At 39.1% G+C, this 19566-nt stretch overlaps 1 protein-coding gene across 4 annotated transcripts in view; it reads left to right on the top strand.

Annotated features, from left to right (window-relative positions):
• The window catches only part of FMR1 (FMRP translational regulator 1), a 57505-nt gene that overhangs the window by 23055 nt on the left and 14884 nt on the right, over nt 1–19566 (top strand). For 2 of the 4 annotated variants that reach the window (XM_038415854.2, XM_038415857.2), the window contains exons 8-12: nt 1159–1329; nt 1425–1503; nt 5287–5396; nt 6863–6925; nt 16879–16965. In XM_038415854.2, the coding sequence (XP_038271782.1) occupies nt 1159–1329; nt 1425–1503; nt 5287–5396; nt 6863–6925; nt 16879–16965 (510 nt within the window). The remainder of the gene's footprint in view (nt 1–1158; nt 1330–1424; nt 1504–5286; nt 5397–6862; nt 6926–16878; nt 16966–19566) is intronic. The other 2 variants (XM_038415856.2, XM_043492978.1) reach the window with 1 other exon arrangement.

Genomic DNA, 19566 nt, shown 5'->3' with positions numbered 1-19566 from the left:
TACCCCTTAAGCAGCCCCCTGGCTCGTCACCCTTAACACGCTGCTCAGAGCAGCTTGTCAGAGCTTTACCGTGTTGTATGCAAATCTGTGTTATGTCGGGGCAGAGGTGTAATTCTATATTTGTAAGTTCAATTTGCATGATAGAGATTGCATTACAGTACTTGTATTAGGTGAATTGAAAAATATTATTTTTGTCTTTTTACAGTGAAAATACTCATAATCAAAAATAAACAGTGAGCACTGTACACTTTGTATTGTGTTGTAATTGAAATCAGTATATTTAAAAATGTAGAAAACGTCCAAAAATATTTAAATAAATGGTGTTCTATTATTGTTTAACAGTGCGATTAATTTTTTTAATTGCTTGACAGCCCTAGTGATTACTGTACCAAAATCCCTACGGCTTTTGTCATCTGTCGAATTCTTGTTCAATTCTGCAAACTCATCTATTTTTGCATTGTCTTGCATAGAAATTGATTCTTCATTTTTGCTCTTTGTGGACAGTATGTATCCATATAGTTCATTTTGTCATGGTCGTAACTTTGAAGCTGGGGACTGTTTGAGCAATTAACATTTTTTTCTCATATTTTCATGGGGGCACTTTTTCAGTTTTTTTTGGGGAGGGAAAGGGGGGCGGATTTCTTTAACCCCAGAGTAGCTCATCTTTCAAGTTTATTATCTTGTAAAAACATCCTCTCTATCTGATTTTTTTACCTGCATCTGAAAATGACAATTAAGCAAATAGATTCCACTTTCTACCACTGAGTGACACATTTGATAGATGCAAACCATTTGTAAGGCAATTTCAAGTGTATATAATTTCTGATAGTACTAGTATCTAGATTTCTTTTAAGATTATTATACATGCAGAGAGATGTATTTTTGGAGAAAAGAAGACTTGACTGTAATTTTTCTTTTTCTCCTTATATTTGGGATTACCATCCCTACCCTTCTTAGCTCAAAATTTGGTGAAGGCTTCAGTCAGTTTGTCTGTTTTTTTTAATTGTATATGTTTGGCAGTTTCTCCTTGAATTTTAGAAATTAACTGATGTGGAAAATAGGGAGGTAGCCTACATATGTGTCTGGTTACCTGAATCAATGTAAATTGCTATATTTTTTTAAAAATCAAAGTTAACTAGGAATGCATTCTTTCTTTAGAGCTCAAGGCAGCTTGCATCACGATTTCATGAACAGTTTGTTGTACGTGAAGACCTAATGGGTCTGGCCATTGGCACTCATGGTGCTAATATTCAGCAAGCCAGAAAAGTACCTGGTGTGACTGCTATTGATCTTGATGAAGACACCTGCACATTCCATATTTATGGAGAGGTAAGCTTCCAGACAAATAGTTTTATTAAATTTTATTAACATGCTCTTGGGAAAACACAGAACCCCTTTTATGTTTTTTTTTTCCTATTTCTTAGGATCAAGATGCAGTGAAAAAGGCAAGAAGCTACCTTGAATTTGCTGAAGATGTTATACAAGTACCAAGAAACTTAGTAGGTATGTCAATTTTGGTGTTTAGCTCTGAAATGGTAGAAAAAATTAGTTGAGAATTGTTTTAACTTTTAGAAACAATACAAGGAGGGCAATCTAACATTTTGGAGATGCTTGCTTTTTTGTTTTGTGATTGGGTTTTTGTTACTCTTTTATTGCAGAGAAGTTTTCAGCTCCCTACAGAATCTTGTAAAAAGTTTTATTAAATGTATTGGTTTTGCTGAGAAACTGAATCCTGATTCAGTTGCCCTCAGTGTATATAAGTTGACTAGAATTTAGGTTGAGAAACCCTGGCTAAAGCAATCAAGTGAGTCACAAGGGAATATGACTCTCCCACAGTCACTTTTTGATTGCAATTGTGAAAATCCATTTTAGGAAAAAACAGACTTCTTTGTAGTTTTATAGTTAACGGACAGTCTTTGTTTAAAATTACCCATTCAGTTACTTTAATATGCCTTGTCACTTGTTTTGGAATTCTGAACCCAAAAGGAGCTTGCTAACCAAAAAACAGCTGAAAAAAGTAGGCTGGTTTCTAGATTGTCAAGGATATACATGCATTTCTTGAACTGTGTTGAGAAATATGGCTTCTGCTATACAACAAATTAAATGGCTTTTTCACAGAATTTCCTGCTACGCTTACCTTTCCTATTGCCCTTTACCTGTGAAGCTTTTATATAGGGGCAGCAATGGGACTAGGAAAAGATCCAGCATCTAACACCAGTTTTCCAATAAAAAGTGTCAAGACTCTAAAACATGTATCAACCCCCAGTTAAAAAATAGCTTAGTGAAAATTAATTCAGCAATATCCATGTCTATAAACCAACAGAAAAATGTCATCTAGGTTTGCTTGCTAACTGGAATGAGTTTAAGTAGCAGATAACAAGAGTACCGTACATACTCATTCATGAGCCGAATATTTTTGGTAAAAACGTGACGCATCAAAGAGCGGGGGTCGGCTTATAAATGGGTCTACACCAGAATTTGATGATTTTAAACTCTATGAAATCATTGAATTAAATATCTAATACATTGCTGTTTCGTTTACCTGGAGCGTCTGCAGGCCTGTGGCGAACTGCGGCCGCAGGGAGCTGAGGGGCTCCAGGCCTGCAGACGCTCCAGGTAAACAAAACATCCCGACCTGCCAGCGGCTTACCCTGATGGGCCGGGAGCCAAAGTTTGCGAGCCCTTGAAATACAGGGTTGGCTTATAAAAGGGTCATACAGTTTTCACTATTTTTACTTATCCATCTTGGGGGGTTGGCTTATAAACGAACGGGCTAATGAACGAGTATATACGGTATATGTTTTTGGAGATACTTGTGTGTACCAATCTTTGTAAAGGCAGACATCTTCATTTCATGTTGATTAGATTTTGGAGGCAATACTGAAGTGGCATGGTCTGAATCTTGTGAGATTTTAGACAAGTATCAGGATGTTACTCATCTGTTTAATTGATTTTAATAAATGTTACTGTGAATTTCTCGCAACCGTAGTTCTCACTAATAATAAGCAGAAGGGGTTGACTGACTGAATTTAATTTGGATTTTTAATTGATTCCTGCTCCATGTGTTCAGGACTTAAAAAATAAAAATATTTTAAAAATAAACAACATTTTATATTTGGGCATTCTTTTTACTTCACATCTTGTTTCTTGACCCACAGAAAGAATATACATTTATTAATGTACCTATTAATATATATCCAAAATAAGTGATATTTGGAGGAACACTAGCTCTCCTTTTTTCCCCCCTTTTTCAAAGTACACATTTAGATTACCCGTAGCTTGACAGAAAACTAAAATTTTCAGTCTAGGTTAAAAACTGCTGTCAGCACTCAAATTATTTGTAAAATATAATTATATGTAGTAATATTTTTGTAACTTTTTGTTTAGACTATAAATTTAATTTTAAACTAAGTTTTTATAGTAACTGTTGTTTCTTAAAAGTTTAAGTCCACATGAAAACAACCTGCCTGCTTAAGGACTATGTGAATTCTAAAAATTGAAGTATAGATTCAATGAAAATCTATGTTTCATACTGATTAATAATATATATTGTTGAATTTTTAGAGGAGGGGGGAAGATTAGCATTTTAATAGTTGTTGAAATAAGCAGTTTGCATTTTGAATTACTTAGTTTATTGTTGTGGTTGGAAATTTGTAATTTGTCCAATAAGATTTTTTGTAGCTCTCTTCATATGCATCTATTATATTTACCAGTAACTTGCTAACATTTACAACAGATTAAATAAAATATTAAAGTATTCAAAAGAAGCTTTTGACTCACTTGGCTGCTAATGAGCCTAGAGCAAACATTGTGGTCAAGAAAAACAAATTGGCTATACTCGTGTCCAGCTTTCTTTGAATATTTTCAAATTAAAATGGAGAATATGAAAATGAGCCTAAAATTGTCATAAGTAATACTTGGGTTGAATTAAGATAAAAATTGATGTATAACTTGCATGTAATGTAAAAACCTGGCCCTCATAAATATCTAGGAATTTAAGAAAATATTAGCAAAATTTCCGTTTTGTTGTCAGATATGAACCATGTTCTGTGTGAGTAAAAGTGAGTTTTAATCAACTTGTTCTTGCTCGATAAAATCAGACCAGCAATACAAATAAATAGTTGTCTTGGATTGAATATTTTTTGCCCTTATTTTTAAAACTCGTATCTTGAATGTATTTAACAAATAGAGTTAAATTCTAAGGCTGTTTTCTGTTAAAGATTCTCATCTTCTTTGTTTGTTACACACAATATCTCATTTGCATTAATCTTTTTTTAATTAAAATTTTAAATATTCTGGCTAACAGTAGGCAACTTGTTAATTATTTTTATAAAACAGCCTGGCTTCGGAGACCTAGTTTATTATTTTCTTATTTTAGTTATAAGAGCAGCATTAAACGATTGTTTCCATTGTTTTTTAATAAGCTTTAAGTATTCTCAAATTAAAACTTCCATTTCCTTGGATAAATTTCAGTTCCTCCAGTTTATCTGAGATGCACATTTTTAGTTATAAAGCTTTTGTGTAAGACTAATTCTGAATAGTTCTTTCCAACTGTCTTTTTAAAAAATTACTTTCTGATAACAGAAATATCTTGCCAAACATGTATATCAAAACAAAACTTGCTTCTGAGGATTTGATTAGTCTTGCCATCTGAACTTCCTCTCTGATATCAAAAAAATATAACTTAATAGTGACTAAAATTTTGAAAACCTAGCAAATCAAATTTTCTTTGCTTGTTTTCCCACTTTTCCCATTGGTAAACTTTTGTAGTATTGTAAAAGGAGAAAATTTGCATTCAGCCCCAGCATATATTTGTATGGCAATTTAAAAAATTTAAATTAAGTCCACAAAAGCAAGAAAAATGAGAATGAAAAACAGCATGAACTTTCACTTTGACTAAGTAAGATATGTCACATTAAGACTAAATAGTCATATTCCACAAATGTAGGATTTTTGTGATTGAATTTCCTTTGTTCTTTTAGTTTTCCTTGTTTTTCTGTTTATCAAATACTCCTATCTAAATATTTCTAAACTTCCTTAATTAAATACTGTTTACCTATAAGATGATATGGCTGCTTTGGAGTGGTTACCAAAATTTATATCTTAGGTTACTCAGACATTTTAGTTCATGGCTCATTGACTAAATTTTGGTTATAAACTGTTCGGTCGGTGTTGGCAAGCCCTTTGTTTTGGTATTAAATTCTACTACTAAACTACTGTATAGTAATATTTTCAGATTTTGGGGAAGAAGCCTAAGGTGGAATGTTCTGTATACTCTTTCTGTAGGAAAAGTAATAGGAAAAAATGGAAAACTGATTCAAGAGATAGTGGACAAATCGGGTGTTGTGAGAGTGAGAATTGAAGCTGAAAACGATAAAAATATTCCACAAGAAGAGGTATGTTTATAGTAAATGTGTTCTGTGTCTGTTAATTGGTGGTGATGTTGCTATATCCAGCAGTAAAATAAGTTCTTGTGGTAAGAGAGTATACAATTAATGTGTTTTTTCTGATGGAGCTTATTTTTCCTCACTGGAGTTGAAAGGGAACTTTTCACATATTGGTGCAGGTTTTTATGACATATCACTATTGGTAATCTTTTGTCCAAGTCTTCTAAGTTGGTGATGTATAAATTCACCTTTTTAAAATCATTTTTTATTTCTATTAGAAGCATTAATACAGGTTTTACAGTGTAATGATATCCCAGAAATATACATATAAACATATTTTCACACTCATTAATAATTTGCTTTAAATCTGATATCTTGAACATCTTCACAGTTCATTTTTGTTAATATTTTTGATGCATTAGTTAAGTCTGGTTGCACTTTCATTATAAATCCTTTACTGCAGGTGTCGGATTATGAGCTCACAATAGCTAATATGTATTTTTAAAAAATGTTTGGACAGTTGGTATAGTGGTATATACCAGATCTGCTATAAGAAGAATGCGTAAAACTCTGTTTACATTTAAAACCGACTTTTGACCTGATAGAGGGTCTCAATGAAGCCTTGAACTGCATAACTTGAAAATTGGACTTTTGTGGAAGAGGGGGTGGCAGGCAAAGGAAATTTATACCACAAAAATACCCATATTTTAAAAATATGAAGATTTTATCCCAAATTTCAAAAGGAAAAGCATAGTTAGTTTTTGTTTTGTCTTTTTTCAGTTTAAACCCTCATTTATTTACCTAGCATCTAAAAATTTACTAGGTAAGGAACCTTTACTACTAAGAATAAGATGTGAAATCTTTTTTTTAATTTGAACATTCTTGCTGAAAAGTTGAGACAGTTCTGACACGAGCACAGCAAAATTGTTACGGAAGAAGCAGTAGCCCAATTTCTAACCTGCTTTAATAGTGCTTGAACAATTATTTAATGTAATGAAAATATTTAAATGCATTATCAGTTCTTCATCTGACTGCAACCCAAGATAGCCACCTCCAGCATTTAGAATTAAAAGTTTTACTTGTATTTTTAAATTTTATATATTTCACATTTTACTTCTGGTAACCAAATCTTCTTTCAGTGTGAAGTTTTGGATTGTTTGGATGAACAAAAGGGTCAATATTTTATTCCAAGCTAAAATTCCATTCTTAACTTTAATGGCATTACTGTGTGGCTGATGCATAAAATATAAAAATAAGGTCCCATTGGAGCTTCAAAATTCAAGCAAGAGAGTAGCTATGACCACATTTAGTACATTTTTAGCTTGAAAAAGCTTATTTGCATATGATTTTCAAATCAAAAATACAGTTGTTAAAGGTGAACTGAAAGGCTTTTACCTGCCAAGTCCAGAGTTCTGTGTATCTCCTGTTTATAGATAACCACATCACTAACACTTGCATTCCTTACACTGCTTTAGGTGTTAGTTGTTTCATCAACTGTAACAGGGGAAACACAGAAACCTGAGATCAAATCTAGGCAGGTAAGAATCATTTCATCTTCTAAGTTCTCTTGTTTTTAAACTGTGTTTGTAATGTAGCCTAGCATACTTGATTAAACTTTGGATACCATAGCTTATATTTTGTAGGGTAGCATTTCAGTTAATTTTTAAAGCTTTAAAAGCAGTTTTAGGTTCTCATTCTTGTACAGTGATTCCAAGATGACGTTCACAAATTACATGACAACATTTCATAACTTCTGTGGTTATATAAAGAAGAGCCACAGGTCTTCTTTTGAAGTAGTGATACTGTAGGTGTCTTATCATTGTAGTACATTACATGCATGGTATATGATTACGTACAGTTTGTAGTCCTCCCAAAAATACCGGGACAAAATAATGTAGGTTTAAGTCTGCCTGCTGCAGAATCCTTCAGTGATGTCAAAGATAGGGTGTAGAGTTTTTGCCTAGAATACAGAAGCAATGTTCGGTTAATTAAAAAAAAAAATTCTAAATCACTTTAAGAGAGTAGAGTTGGTCTGGTACCCTGTGTGAGTAAATACTTGTCTTCGTGTTGTGACAGTTTTATATGTATTGAAACAGAAGTTTGAAAGGATTCCAGTTCTTCTACTTATTAAAAGTTAAAGGCCAGTACAGATGGAGAGATGCACTGTCGAAAACCACAACTGGCAGTTTTTATTATCTTTAATGTAATTTTAAGTCAATTGTTGTATTTTACTATGGAGTATCAGTTACTGGGCAACCAGAATGGCAATGCAATATAAATTAATGACTTTCTCAATTGGAGAGTGAAATATAATCACACTTGAAACTATTCCAGACTATGAGAGAGTCAAGATGAAACATCTGTTTTTGTGGTTTGAGGATTTCTGAGGATGGTACTAGATCAGAGCATAGGTGTGATAGGATAACAAAATAAACTTATTCGTTTTGTTCTTAATTATTTGAATTTAAATAAATTTACTCATCTGATGTGATGGGCATGTAAGTTAAAAATAGTTACCAAACTGATAAACCAATGACAAATTATGAACTTGCCTCTCCTTCCAACCTGTCAGTGATAACATAGACACAGCATGCAGGCATTGGCTTTGGTTTCTAAGGCCTGGGATACACTGTGGGGAGGTTTGAACTAAGATACGCAACTTCAGCTACGCTATTTGCTGATGGAGAAATCCCTCAGGCAGCTATTTGCGTAGCTGAAATCGAAGTATCTTAGTTCGACTTACCTGGCCGTCCTCACAGCGGCAAGTTGACAGTGGCAGCTTCCCCGTCGACTCCGCTTACCCTCCTGCTGAGATGGAGTACCCGTGTCGATTCAGGGATGGATTTATCACGTCTAGACGAGGCACAATAAATCGATCCCTGATAGATCGATCAGTACCCGCCGATCCGGTGGGTAGTGAAGATGTACCCTAAGGCTTTCTAATTGCTAAGCTTTGTTTCACCTATTATCTGGCAGGTGACTCCCCTGGAAACTCATCTCCCTAAATCAGGAGTATTTGAACTGAAACCATCCTTAAATTCTTTGGAAATTTACTCATTTTCAGTAACCTAGGGGGATATTGAACAAGCTTCGTAGCTTGCTTTTATCTCCTGAGTAATCTTTTAGGGTTCTTCACAAGTGAGTAGTTGCCACTGTTTTAAATACCTTGTGAATGCGCTGGGATTCTGCACTGACTATACCCAATCTAGTATTTACATTACAAGCAATTGATGTTGAGCCCTGTCTTCATGACTTTAATCAGCTAAAGTTTTTGTGATGGAGTCTCCAAGTTTTTATTTGGATTTCTTGGAGAGTTGACAGTCCTGCAAAAAGTTAACTTGTTATTATAGCAGTATGTGTCTAATAACTGCAACAGTACAACTAGACACCTTTCTTGTCCGCAGTAGAAGGGAATGACTCAGTTACAGTAACAGAACCTCTGTGTGGGTTGTCTGTTCTGAAGTATTTATAAGGTCTTGAACTGAATTCGGCAGATTTTTCACAATGGGCCCACTGGTGCTGGGACAGACTGGAAGTACTTATTGGGTTATATGCTCCAGACTGGCAGTCCCTCATTTATGTATTACTAAGGACAGAATCGGATGATTAATTCTATACCAAAGAAAAGATTTTATTTTTATAGCTGAGGGTCCATGGCCCATAGGAGAAGATATCTCAGCTAAGTTCTAGTGCACAGCACCAAAGATTACTTGTCACTTTATTTTTCTGCAAGTTGACATTTTTATTAGCCTTGTTATGGCTTATCAGAAGCCTATAAATTATTTCATCAGTGCCTCCAGATACAGGGTTGGAAAGCAGAAGAAGCCAGAATGTTTCCCTTCCTGCATTTTGCAGAGAGCCTGGGAGTGAGAAGGGGGATTCTCACGTCTGCTGTCTATCTCCTGCATAAAATGTGTACACTCGTGCATCCATAGCTAAAATTAAATTTACATGAAACCTAAACGTATGAAAAGAGAATTCACAGATAATGTACTTAGTCTTAACTCTGCCCCGTGGTGATGTGATGAGAAAATTGTAATCTCCAGTTACTTTATCTAATCTTAACTTTAATTTAATACTGACCACCAAAATTAGAATAATTTTATTTTAATCAGACTTGCTGTGCCAGCTTTGTACTTCTTTGTTACACACATTCCACGTGAAAAAGAATACTTTGGTTCAGATAAATAGCATACTACCTCCCCTTGAATATCTGTTCTTTGAAGAGTCCATGTGGGGGCTCCATTTAAGTGTCTTGACGCCCTGCGCTTGTAATCAGAGATTTGTGGTAGCAGTGCCCGGTTGGGCCACGCACATACTGTAGCCATCTCAGACATGCGGCGAGTGATTACATAGCAGTGCACAGCCAGCCGCCCCCCAGTTCCTTCTCTACCACTTTTGGTTTGAGTTGGAGCAATCAGCAGCACTTTCTCCTACTTTAGAAAAAATGTATAGTAGATAATTCATAGTCTTAATGACAGGTTTCAGAGTAGCAGCTGTTAGTCTGTATTCGCAAAAAAAAAAAAGAGTACTTATGGCACCTTAGAGACCAACAAATTTATTTGAGCATAAGCTTTCTTAAGTTACAGCTCGCTTCATCGGATGCATTCAGTGGTAATGTTATCTTAGTTGTAGTTAGCTTCCCTATCCCCTTGCCCTACTCTAATTTCATTGGGGATAAGAAAATTTTTTCCCCTTCTACCTCCCCTATCTCTCCAGCAAGCATACGGCCTTAGCATCAAACAGGGATTACCCCATTTTTTTCTTTGAGACCAACTCAGACGTGCCAGGCTCACCTGGTCTTAAACACTGCCTGACTTGCAGACTGTCCATACCGCTCTCTGACAGCCACGCTCAGTGTGCGCTTCCCTGGCGAGACGCACATTACTCAAAGGTGCAGAAAGCTGACAACCAAGACAAGAAAAGCCAGGGATCTCCAACTGAAGCTCCTCATGATGGAGAAATCCATCAGGCCAGCCTGCGACCCCAAGTCCAGGTCACCCCCTGGCAAACAGTCGCCAGTGGCAGCCTCTGACGGGCTTTGCTCCAACAACTGCCAAGGAGACTGCTCCTAGAAAGGCTAGAAAAAAGCAGTCGCAGATATCCCCGCACCGAGAATCGCCCAAACGAAAGCGATCTGCTACTGAAGGATCTTTCGCGGTACCGATGGCACCGAGAGCATCAGACTGCGAGGCACCAGGAATGTCTGGCACCAAGAGTTTCCGATGAGCTAAAGATCCTATGTGGGCAAGCTCTAATGGAGGTTCACATACTGAAGTGAAACCTTCCAGCGTGGCACCCATGGAGCCAAATTGATCTTTGGCACTGAGCAGTACAATTGCACCACCTGCTGTACCTATGCTGCACAACTATAAATCCTCGGCTCCAGCAGCTTCAACTCATGCTCCTAGGCCGTCCGCTATGCCATCTCCTGCACCGAGCCTCACGGTACCACAGCAATTCATGAGGCATGTGGACCTGATAATGACCTCAGCACCTGAATCTCTTCTACTCTGAATCGAGGGCACCCGAACCAGATTGGTACCAAGTCAGCTGACTACTCCCTGTAGATAGCCCCTCCTGTCTCCAGTGATGAGGACGAAAAGGATGATGCAGCAATACACACTCCTCGCCACTGCTCACCCAAGCCATGACCATCTCATCACCAACCAGCTCAGATGTACGAGGATGGTATGGTCACCCATGGGCACCTCCCCCCATACCATTCCCACCTAACTGGTCATACTGGAATCCATGGGCAATGTATAGGGCCCAAAACCGCAGGCCCCCTAGTCTGCCTAGGTCCAGAACAACCCGGTCCCCTTCTCCATCTCTCCCAGCACCCTTGGAAACGCAAGAGGAGGACACTGAGGAACTTGAGGACACAGCCGAACATAACACTTCACTGCCTACTCACTTCTCATTTTCAGACAGAACCATAATGCCACGACCCCCTACTATGGGGGATGATTTCAAATCATTTCAGGACCTCTTCAGAAAGGTTGCTGAATCTGTAGACATTTTGTTGGCACCGCTACCAGCAGCCCAGGATAAGCTCATGGACATATTCCTGGCATCCCCATCAGCAAAGATAGCCCTGCCGATAAATGATGCTATTATGAAGCCTGCAAAAATCACCTGGCAGACTCCAGCTACTGCAGCTACTCATGGAAGAGGTCTGACAAAAAATATGTGCCAGCAAAAGGAATTTTTATTCACACATCCCGCACCACACTCCTTAGTGGTCGAGGCGGTCAATCAAAGGGGGAAACACCACTCCCAAATGACCCCATATGATAAGGATTGGAAAAGGCTAGATATTTTCAGGCAGAAAGCTTATTCCTCCGCTACACTTCAGTTCCTCAAAACCAATTATGCTGCCCTGCTGACCAAAAATATATATGCACAATTTGTTTGCCAAAATGTCAACTTTTATTGAAAATTTACCAGATGACAAAAAAAAACAGTACAAGGCAAATCTTTCTGAAGGGGGTCTCATCCTGAGGGCAGCCCTTCAGGCTTCCCTTGTCTCTGCAGTCACTGCACCATGATCCATTGTGACATCCGTGGTCATGCGCCATGCTTCATGGCTCCGCCTCTCCGGGTTCCCAAGGGAGGTCCAGGCAACAGTTGAGGATTTACCTTTGGAGGAACAAACTATATTTTCAGACAAAACCGATGTTTCGTTACACACCCTAAGAGACTCAAGGGCAACCTTAAAAACCCTTGGCATTTACGTATCTATAAACAAAAAGAAACGGAGCAGGTTTTCTAATCGGAGATTCCAGTCTACGCAATACTACGCAGCCCCAAAGACAGTACAACCAACAGCGTACCAAAGACAAAACAGCAGAACCAAGATCAGCTTTTGATGTTTCAACGGTCCATCTCTAAACAGTCATTTTGAAGGTGTGGTCGAGGGCATGAGACTTCCACACTCTGAATCCGGAACCAGAAACCGTCCCCCACCTGTTCGGAGACCATCTGTCACCATACTGCCCAGCCTGGAACACCATCGCAACAGAATAATGGGTTTTAGAGATTATCCAGAAGGGCTACTCCATCCCTTTATTTCTTTCCTACCTATCCACTCTCCTTCCTTGTCCCTCTTAAGGGACTCCTCTCACGAGCACCTGTTACAACAGGAAATAAAGCACCTCATACGATTAGGTGCCACTGAACCCGTACCATTATAGATTTTTATTCACATTACTTTCGAACTCAGAGACCAGCAGGTGGAGACCCATGCTGGATTAACGAAAACTCAACAAATTTGTGAGAACACGACTTTTCACAGTGGTGACTCTAACCACAATAATTCCGGCATTAGAGAAAGGAGATTGGCTCTCAGCCCTCGAGCTTCAGGGCGATTATTCTTCTTATCACCATCCATCCATCACACAGAAGATTCCTGAGATTCACCCTAGGGAAACGGCATTTCCAATACAGAGTACTACCCTTCAGCCTTTCCACTGCCTCAAGGGTTTTTTCCAAAGTCCTCACTGTCATTATAGCTTTTCTCCTCAGACAAGGAGTGATATTTCTATACTTAGATGACTGCCTTATAAGGGCACCAATGCAACAAGAAGCAATAAATGCCGCTGAGAGCACGATAACCCTGTTCACGGACCTAGGGTTGCAAATGAATGTACAAAAGTCCACACTGGTTCCTGTCCAAAAGTTGGAATTCCTAGAAGCCTACCTTGAGTGTCTTACAGCAATGTTACCCCAACAAATGCTTTCTCACTCTAGTCAACCTAATTTAAATGGTGATGTGCAGCCCACAGACATCCACTAGAACATGCTTACAACTCTTGGGACATATGTCAGCGACAATGTTTGTTGTAAAACATTCCAGAATCCACATGAGATGTTTGCAGACCTGGCTTCGAACAGTGTATAAATACCGCACACTCTCTCAACAGACTCCTCACAGTGCCATGCAGAGTAAAAGTGGTGGACACAACCAAAGAACATCTGTGCAAGAACCAAAGTGGTTAACATGGTGGGCACAACCAAAGAGCGTCTGCTCAAGGATCCCTTTCCAACAAAGACCTCCAACCACAACAGTCACGACAGACACTTCCCTAATAGGTTGTGGGGCACATCTACTCACAATATGATCCAAGGCCACTGGTCCCTAGCAGAGTCCAACCTGCACATAAATTTAGAGCTATGGGCTGTCTGAAATGCATGCAACAACTTTCTCCCTCTAATCAAGAACAATGCCATCAAGATCCTGATGGACAATATATCATGCATATTTTATATAAGCTGCCAAGAAAGAGCACGATCATACTCCCTATGTACAGAGGCAATATGCCTTTGGAATTGGTGCGTTACCAACAATGTAAAGATATTGTCATCCTATCTGCTAGGATGTCAGAATACAACAGCGGATCTACTAAGCAGGGATTTCTCACAAACCCATGAATGGGAGATGGATCCTGGAATTCTCAAATCGATAGTCAAACTATGGGGATTCCCCACCATAGACCTATTTGCAACAGCTCAGAATGCCAAATGCCCACAATATTTCTCCAGAGCAGGATTAGGACACCACTTCCTAGGCAACATTCTTCTCATAAAATGGGAGACGCCACTGATGTATGCATTTCCGCTGACTCCACTCCTAAGCCAAGTCATTCACAAGATCAGGCAAGACAAGTCCAGGGTCATTCTCATTGCGCCCACATGGCCCAGACAAACGTGATTCCCATAACTGCGTCAGATGGCAGTTAAACTGCCTCGAACCCTTCCCTTGGTACCTCACCTATCACAGGATGCAGGACGCATCCCACCCTTGCAGTACTCCACCTCAAGGCCTGGTTACTCCATGGCTGACTGGGGTCGAGAGTAGGGATGTAATGTTAACTGGTAAGCATTAGTCTTACCAGTTAACCCGCGGCCCAGCTAGCTGGCTGGCCCCAGTGGCCCCCACACCAGCTGGAGTGGCCTCAGCCATGCCACTCGGACCCAGCTATCTTGGCCAGAGCTGCACCAGGCCTGGCCAGCCCTTTAATCGGTTAACCATTTAAACAAAATATTTTTAATTGTTTAAACAGTTAACTTTTTAAACGTAATTACATTCCTATTTGAGAGGGCCTTTTCTGACTAAGTAAAAGATATATTACTGAACAATCGAAGATTAAGTGCAAGAAAGACATATCCATAAGTGGAAACGATTCTGCACCTGGTGCCAAGGCAAACAGATCTTCTTACCATAGTCATCCCCCCTACCGAGGATTCTTGATTATTTATTAGGACTTAAAAAATTGGGGCTATCCACAAGCTCCATTGGAGTACACTTGGCTGCTATTACCTCCTTCCACAACAAGGTGGATGGGGTCACTATTTGCTCACCCAACAATTGAACACTTCCTTAAAGGCATTGAAAACACTTATCCCATAATAAGAAACCTTACCACCCATGTGGGACCTCAACCTCATTCTTGAGGACTCATGGGAAAAACCATTTGAACCCCTTGCAACTTGTTCTTTGTTGTGCTTATCCATGAAGGTGGCCTTCTGCATTGCCATCATGTCCACAAGACGAGTGGGAGAGTTAGGTCCCCTAATGTCACACCTGCCTTATACAACATTCTTTAAGGGATAAAGTAATCCTGCAGCCACATCCTATATTCATGCCCACGGTTGCCTTCCCCTTTCATTTAAATCAACCCATTTACTTACCTGTATTTTTTCTGAAGCCACGTATGGACGAGAGGAAAGCCTCCCTCCCGTCCACAAGTGGCTTTGGGAAAAAATACAGGCAACCATGGGTATGAACTTAAGATGTTCTCAAAGCATTAGCTTTCTACATTGAAAGAGCAAAAACATTTAGAAAATCATCTAGACTATTCGTTTCCATAACAGAAACACTTGATGGGTCAGATCATCTCAAAATAGAGGCCATCCAAATGAATATCTGGGTGTATCCATTTGTGCTACCAAAACAACAATCTACAACCTCCACCGGGAGTTTGAACGCACGCCATCAGAGCGTTGGCAGCGTCTGTGGCCTATCACTGACATTTACAGATCAGCTCCCTGGGCATCAGTCCATACTTTCACTAAACACTATGCTTTAGAACAACAATCCGCATAAGATGCTCACTTTGGACTTACGGTCTTACCCACTATCAATAGACTGACTTGGAAGCCCCTCCCCTCCACTGAGAGGCACTACAACAGTCACCTACAGTGGAGTACCCAAAGGCGCACTCCTCAGAGAGAAAAAAGAAGGTTCACTACCCTCCCATCTCCCCCTACTTTGGAGTTTCAGGCTGATTCTCTGAGATAGAGAAGGAACGGGGAGGATTGGTTGCGCACCGTTATGTAACCACTCGGTGCGGCGCGAGACTGCTATGGTGCATGTGCAGCCCAACTGGGTACTGCTAGCACAAATATCCAATTACAAGCGCAGGGCATCAAGACACCTAACGTGGAGCACCCACAGAGACAAGTATCTTGAAGAACTGCACAAGGTGAGTAACCTTTTCTTCCTGTGAAATTCTAAGGGACTTTAGCATATCTCTGAATTTGCCTATGAATATGTACCTAAAGCCCTTAAAAACAGTCCTTGTTACAAAAATAATACATCATACAAAATAGTTATAGAAAATACAGAAGGGAAGATGGAAGGAGTTGTTACAACTACAGAATTAAGGTATTTTAACTTGCCCGTAAATGTGAGTGTTCTCAAATTCTGGAATTATTGTTTTCAGCTTCATAATTGAATTTCTTAGGTTTCTAACAAATGATTGTTTAAACTATTTGTGTTTTTGAAAAGTAATGAACATTCAGACCACTGATGGTATGCCTTTAGTCCTAACTTCACCTTAATGAAGATTTTTTTTATTTGTTCGCCTTTTACAAATTACTTTATAGGATCCATTTTATGCACAGATTGGTTGGGCTTATGTTTTAAAGCGCTTAAATGGTTTCTTTCCTGAGGTGGTAGATTAAAAGAACCTTGCACCTAGAAGTTGGTATTGTATGGAAAAACATTGTTTATATTGAGTTTGAGGGAAGATGAGATGGCTGAATAGTTTTGCTAATTGATTTTTTAACATGGCTCAGAAAGTATGATCTAAAAATATGGCTTTATGATGCACACTACCGAAATGTAACTCAGTCTAGAATTTACTTACCCAACTACAGAACTTACTTGCCCACCGTTATTGTGATAACTGTTAATGGACAAAATGAGAGATGAATTTACTTTTTCCTTCCAAGATAAAATTACTATTGTTGGATGAGTGGAATATTGTAAGGCTAAGTTTACTAAAGGTACAAGTAAATAAGTATATTTTTACTGCAGTTAATATAGGTGATGTCAGTTGTTTATGAAATTTAGAGTTTGAGTGTCCCCATTATGAAGGGGGGTGTTCATATATTTTGTAGTCATGCTTTAATATTTATTATTAGGATCACTGTAATTGTCTAAATATCATTGCAAGGATTTACAAAATATATAATTGCTTTTCAGGGAATGGTACCATTTGTATTTGTGGGAACCAAGGACAGCATCACTAACGCAACTGTGCTTTTAGATTATCACCTAAATTATTTAAAGGTGAGGAAAAATATATTACACTATTTCAAAGCTTTTGTAATAGTTGACAAGGAAATTTAACAATTAAAAAGGGTCTTAAGTGTTTGAACATGAGGTAAAAAAAGTCTTAAACCTTTAGGGTTCCTAGAAAAGATGATTTAAAAACTGTTTTTCTCTCTCTCTCTCTCTCTCTGTCTATAATCACAAGGAGCTACATAATCACAAAAAATTGCTCCTTTAATTTTAATAGCTATGTTGCGGCTGATACAGGAACAGAAGACATATACTACCTCTCTCTCATACACAAGTGTTTTGCCAAATGTGCCTGCTATTTTGTAAATTTAACCAGGATCGTTTGAGGAAGAGGAAGGTAGGGAGACAAATTAGAAGGGATGAAGAGAATGAGAGATGGCTGTAATTTCTGAGTAAAATCACCTAGATCCATCAGTCGTTCAGCCCTCATGTAGATTGCACCAATCATAACACATCTTCCATTCTTCTCTTACCTTGGCCTTCCTTCTCCATGTGCGGCCATGCCTTTTCATGATAAAATCCTCCCATCTCTTTGGAGGTCGGCCAAGTGGTTGTTTCAGTTCCTGTGGGTACTACTCAGCTGCAGTCCATTGATTGTCAGTGAGCCTAGCTACATGCCTGGCCCATCGCATTTTATTATACCTGCTTTCAGTAACAACTTCCAGCACTCAGCTCAGCTGTCTGATCATTTCATTAGAGACTCCATCACAGATTGAAATCTCCAGAATTCTTCTTTCCATCGCCCTCTCCGTGACAGACAATTGTTGTTACTCTATCTTTGTCAGCGCCCGTGTTTCACTGCCATACAACATTGCCAGCAGTATGGTTGAGTTGAAGAGGTTGGCACGTGTTGCCTTACTGATTTTTTTTCCTTGGAGGACATCCTCGATAGAATTCAATGCATACCAACCAGCTCTCTTCCTTTGCGAAAGTTCGCCTTCCTGATCGTGGTGCATGTTAATTTCTTGGCCCAGATAGACGTATTGCTCAACTTCTATTTGTTCTCCCTTGACTATCATTTGGGCCTTTTGGCAAAGCATCAGACTTCATAAATTTCATTTTAAAGCGGTTCATTTTCAGTCCGCTGTGGCTGGTTTTTGTGTCGAGTTCTTGCAGCATGTTTTGTAGTTTTAATAGTGTTTCCGTCAATCAAGACGATATTGTCTGTGAATCTGAGGTTTTTAACTGCTCTCCTTTGATGCTGATTCCACCATTCCAGTTCATTCACCTCATTACCATTTTGAGGCAGGCTGTGAAGAGTTTTGGTAAAACCGTGTCTCCTGGCTTCACACCTTTTTTGGCTGGGATTTGCGACGGGAGCATCAAACCGACTTACAGGCGTAGTGCAGTGAGAGTTTGCTTGCTTTAGTAGTTTGAAATAGTTTGTGTCAATGCTGTGCTCTGCAAGAGCTTTCAGCACTGTGCTGATCTCTACGCTGTCTAATGCTTTTTCATAGTCAACGAAGGAAATGCATAGAAGGAATTTGTATTCCCTTGAGCACTCCACTAGCTGGTTTATAGTGAATATATGGTACATTGTGAAGATCTAAAGAACTATTGTCCAATATGCCTACTCTCACATGTCTACGAGCTGTTCACCAAAATAATAGCAAACCGACTTTTACAGAGTATGGACAAGCAGCAGCCGAGAGAGCAGGCAGGTTTTCGAAGGAATTTCAGCACAATCGCTCTTCTTGTACAGCACATGGTTTTGGATTCCTTCCAGCTAGATGGTATCCTCTGCATTTCCAAGTAACAGTTAAACCTCTGAGCAAGGGTTTCTCAGAGGTCTTGGCCTCCGGCTCTTATTATTTCAGTTGTCAGTCCTTCTTTTTCTGGAGTTTTTCCTTCCTTCATTTGGTAAACTGCATGTTGAAGAGGACTGGGAGTATGTGCTCGTTGGTCTGTTGAAGTGTTAGTAGTGGGACATTCTATTTGAGATGCAAACAGTTGGGTGTATAAATCTTTGCAGACAGTTCTGTTGATTTTTTTTTTCCATCCTTGTTCTTCAGCACCGTTATTATTGACCTGTACAGCGTCAATTCCTGATCTTCAGCCATCTTTGAGAGCCTTTCATTTTCATACTTCTCGAAGTCCTCCTGTAGTAGTCTTCTCATCAGCTTGCAGAGAAGGGAGTACTCAAGTTTGTCACTATCATCTTGCTTCATGTTCCTCTGCTTCTCTAGCAAATTCCTCGTTTCTTCTGAGATTTTTTCCCTTCGCTCTTTTCAGTCTTCCTTTCTCGGCTAATTTCACGCATGGCCTCAACTTATCAGCGAAGTTTTTATTGTCCTCGTCGTATTTATATAAGACTCAAGTCTTCCTTGGAAATGTTTGCTTTCAGGATTGTCTCGTCTCTGATTTGCCATCTGTAGCGCTTTCTTCTCCACCTTTTCATTGAAGTTGAGCCTCGCTCTCAGCAAACGATGGTCACTGCCAGTGTTGAATGATGGCACTACTTGAGATGTCTTGTATGAAGCACTGCTTATCAGTCAGATCTCATTCTTGTTCTTTGCAGTGGGCGCGATCCTTGTCCACCTCTTCTTGGCCTTCTTAAACCATGTGTTACCGATGAACATTTCTTTTGTC

The sequence above is a fragment of the Dermochelys coriacea genome, chromosome 9 (genome assembly GCF_009764565.3).
Source record: "Dermochelys coriacea isolate rDerCor1 chromosome 9, rDerCor1.pri.v4, whole genome shotgun sequence".
Lineage (NCBI taxonomy): Eukaryota > Metazoa > Chordata > Testudines > Dermochelyidae > Dermochelys > Dermochelys coriacea.
Note: the sequence above shows the minus strand (reverse complement) of the source record. Positions and strands in the feature narration are given on the sequence as shown.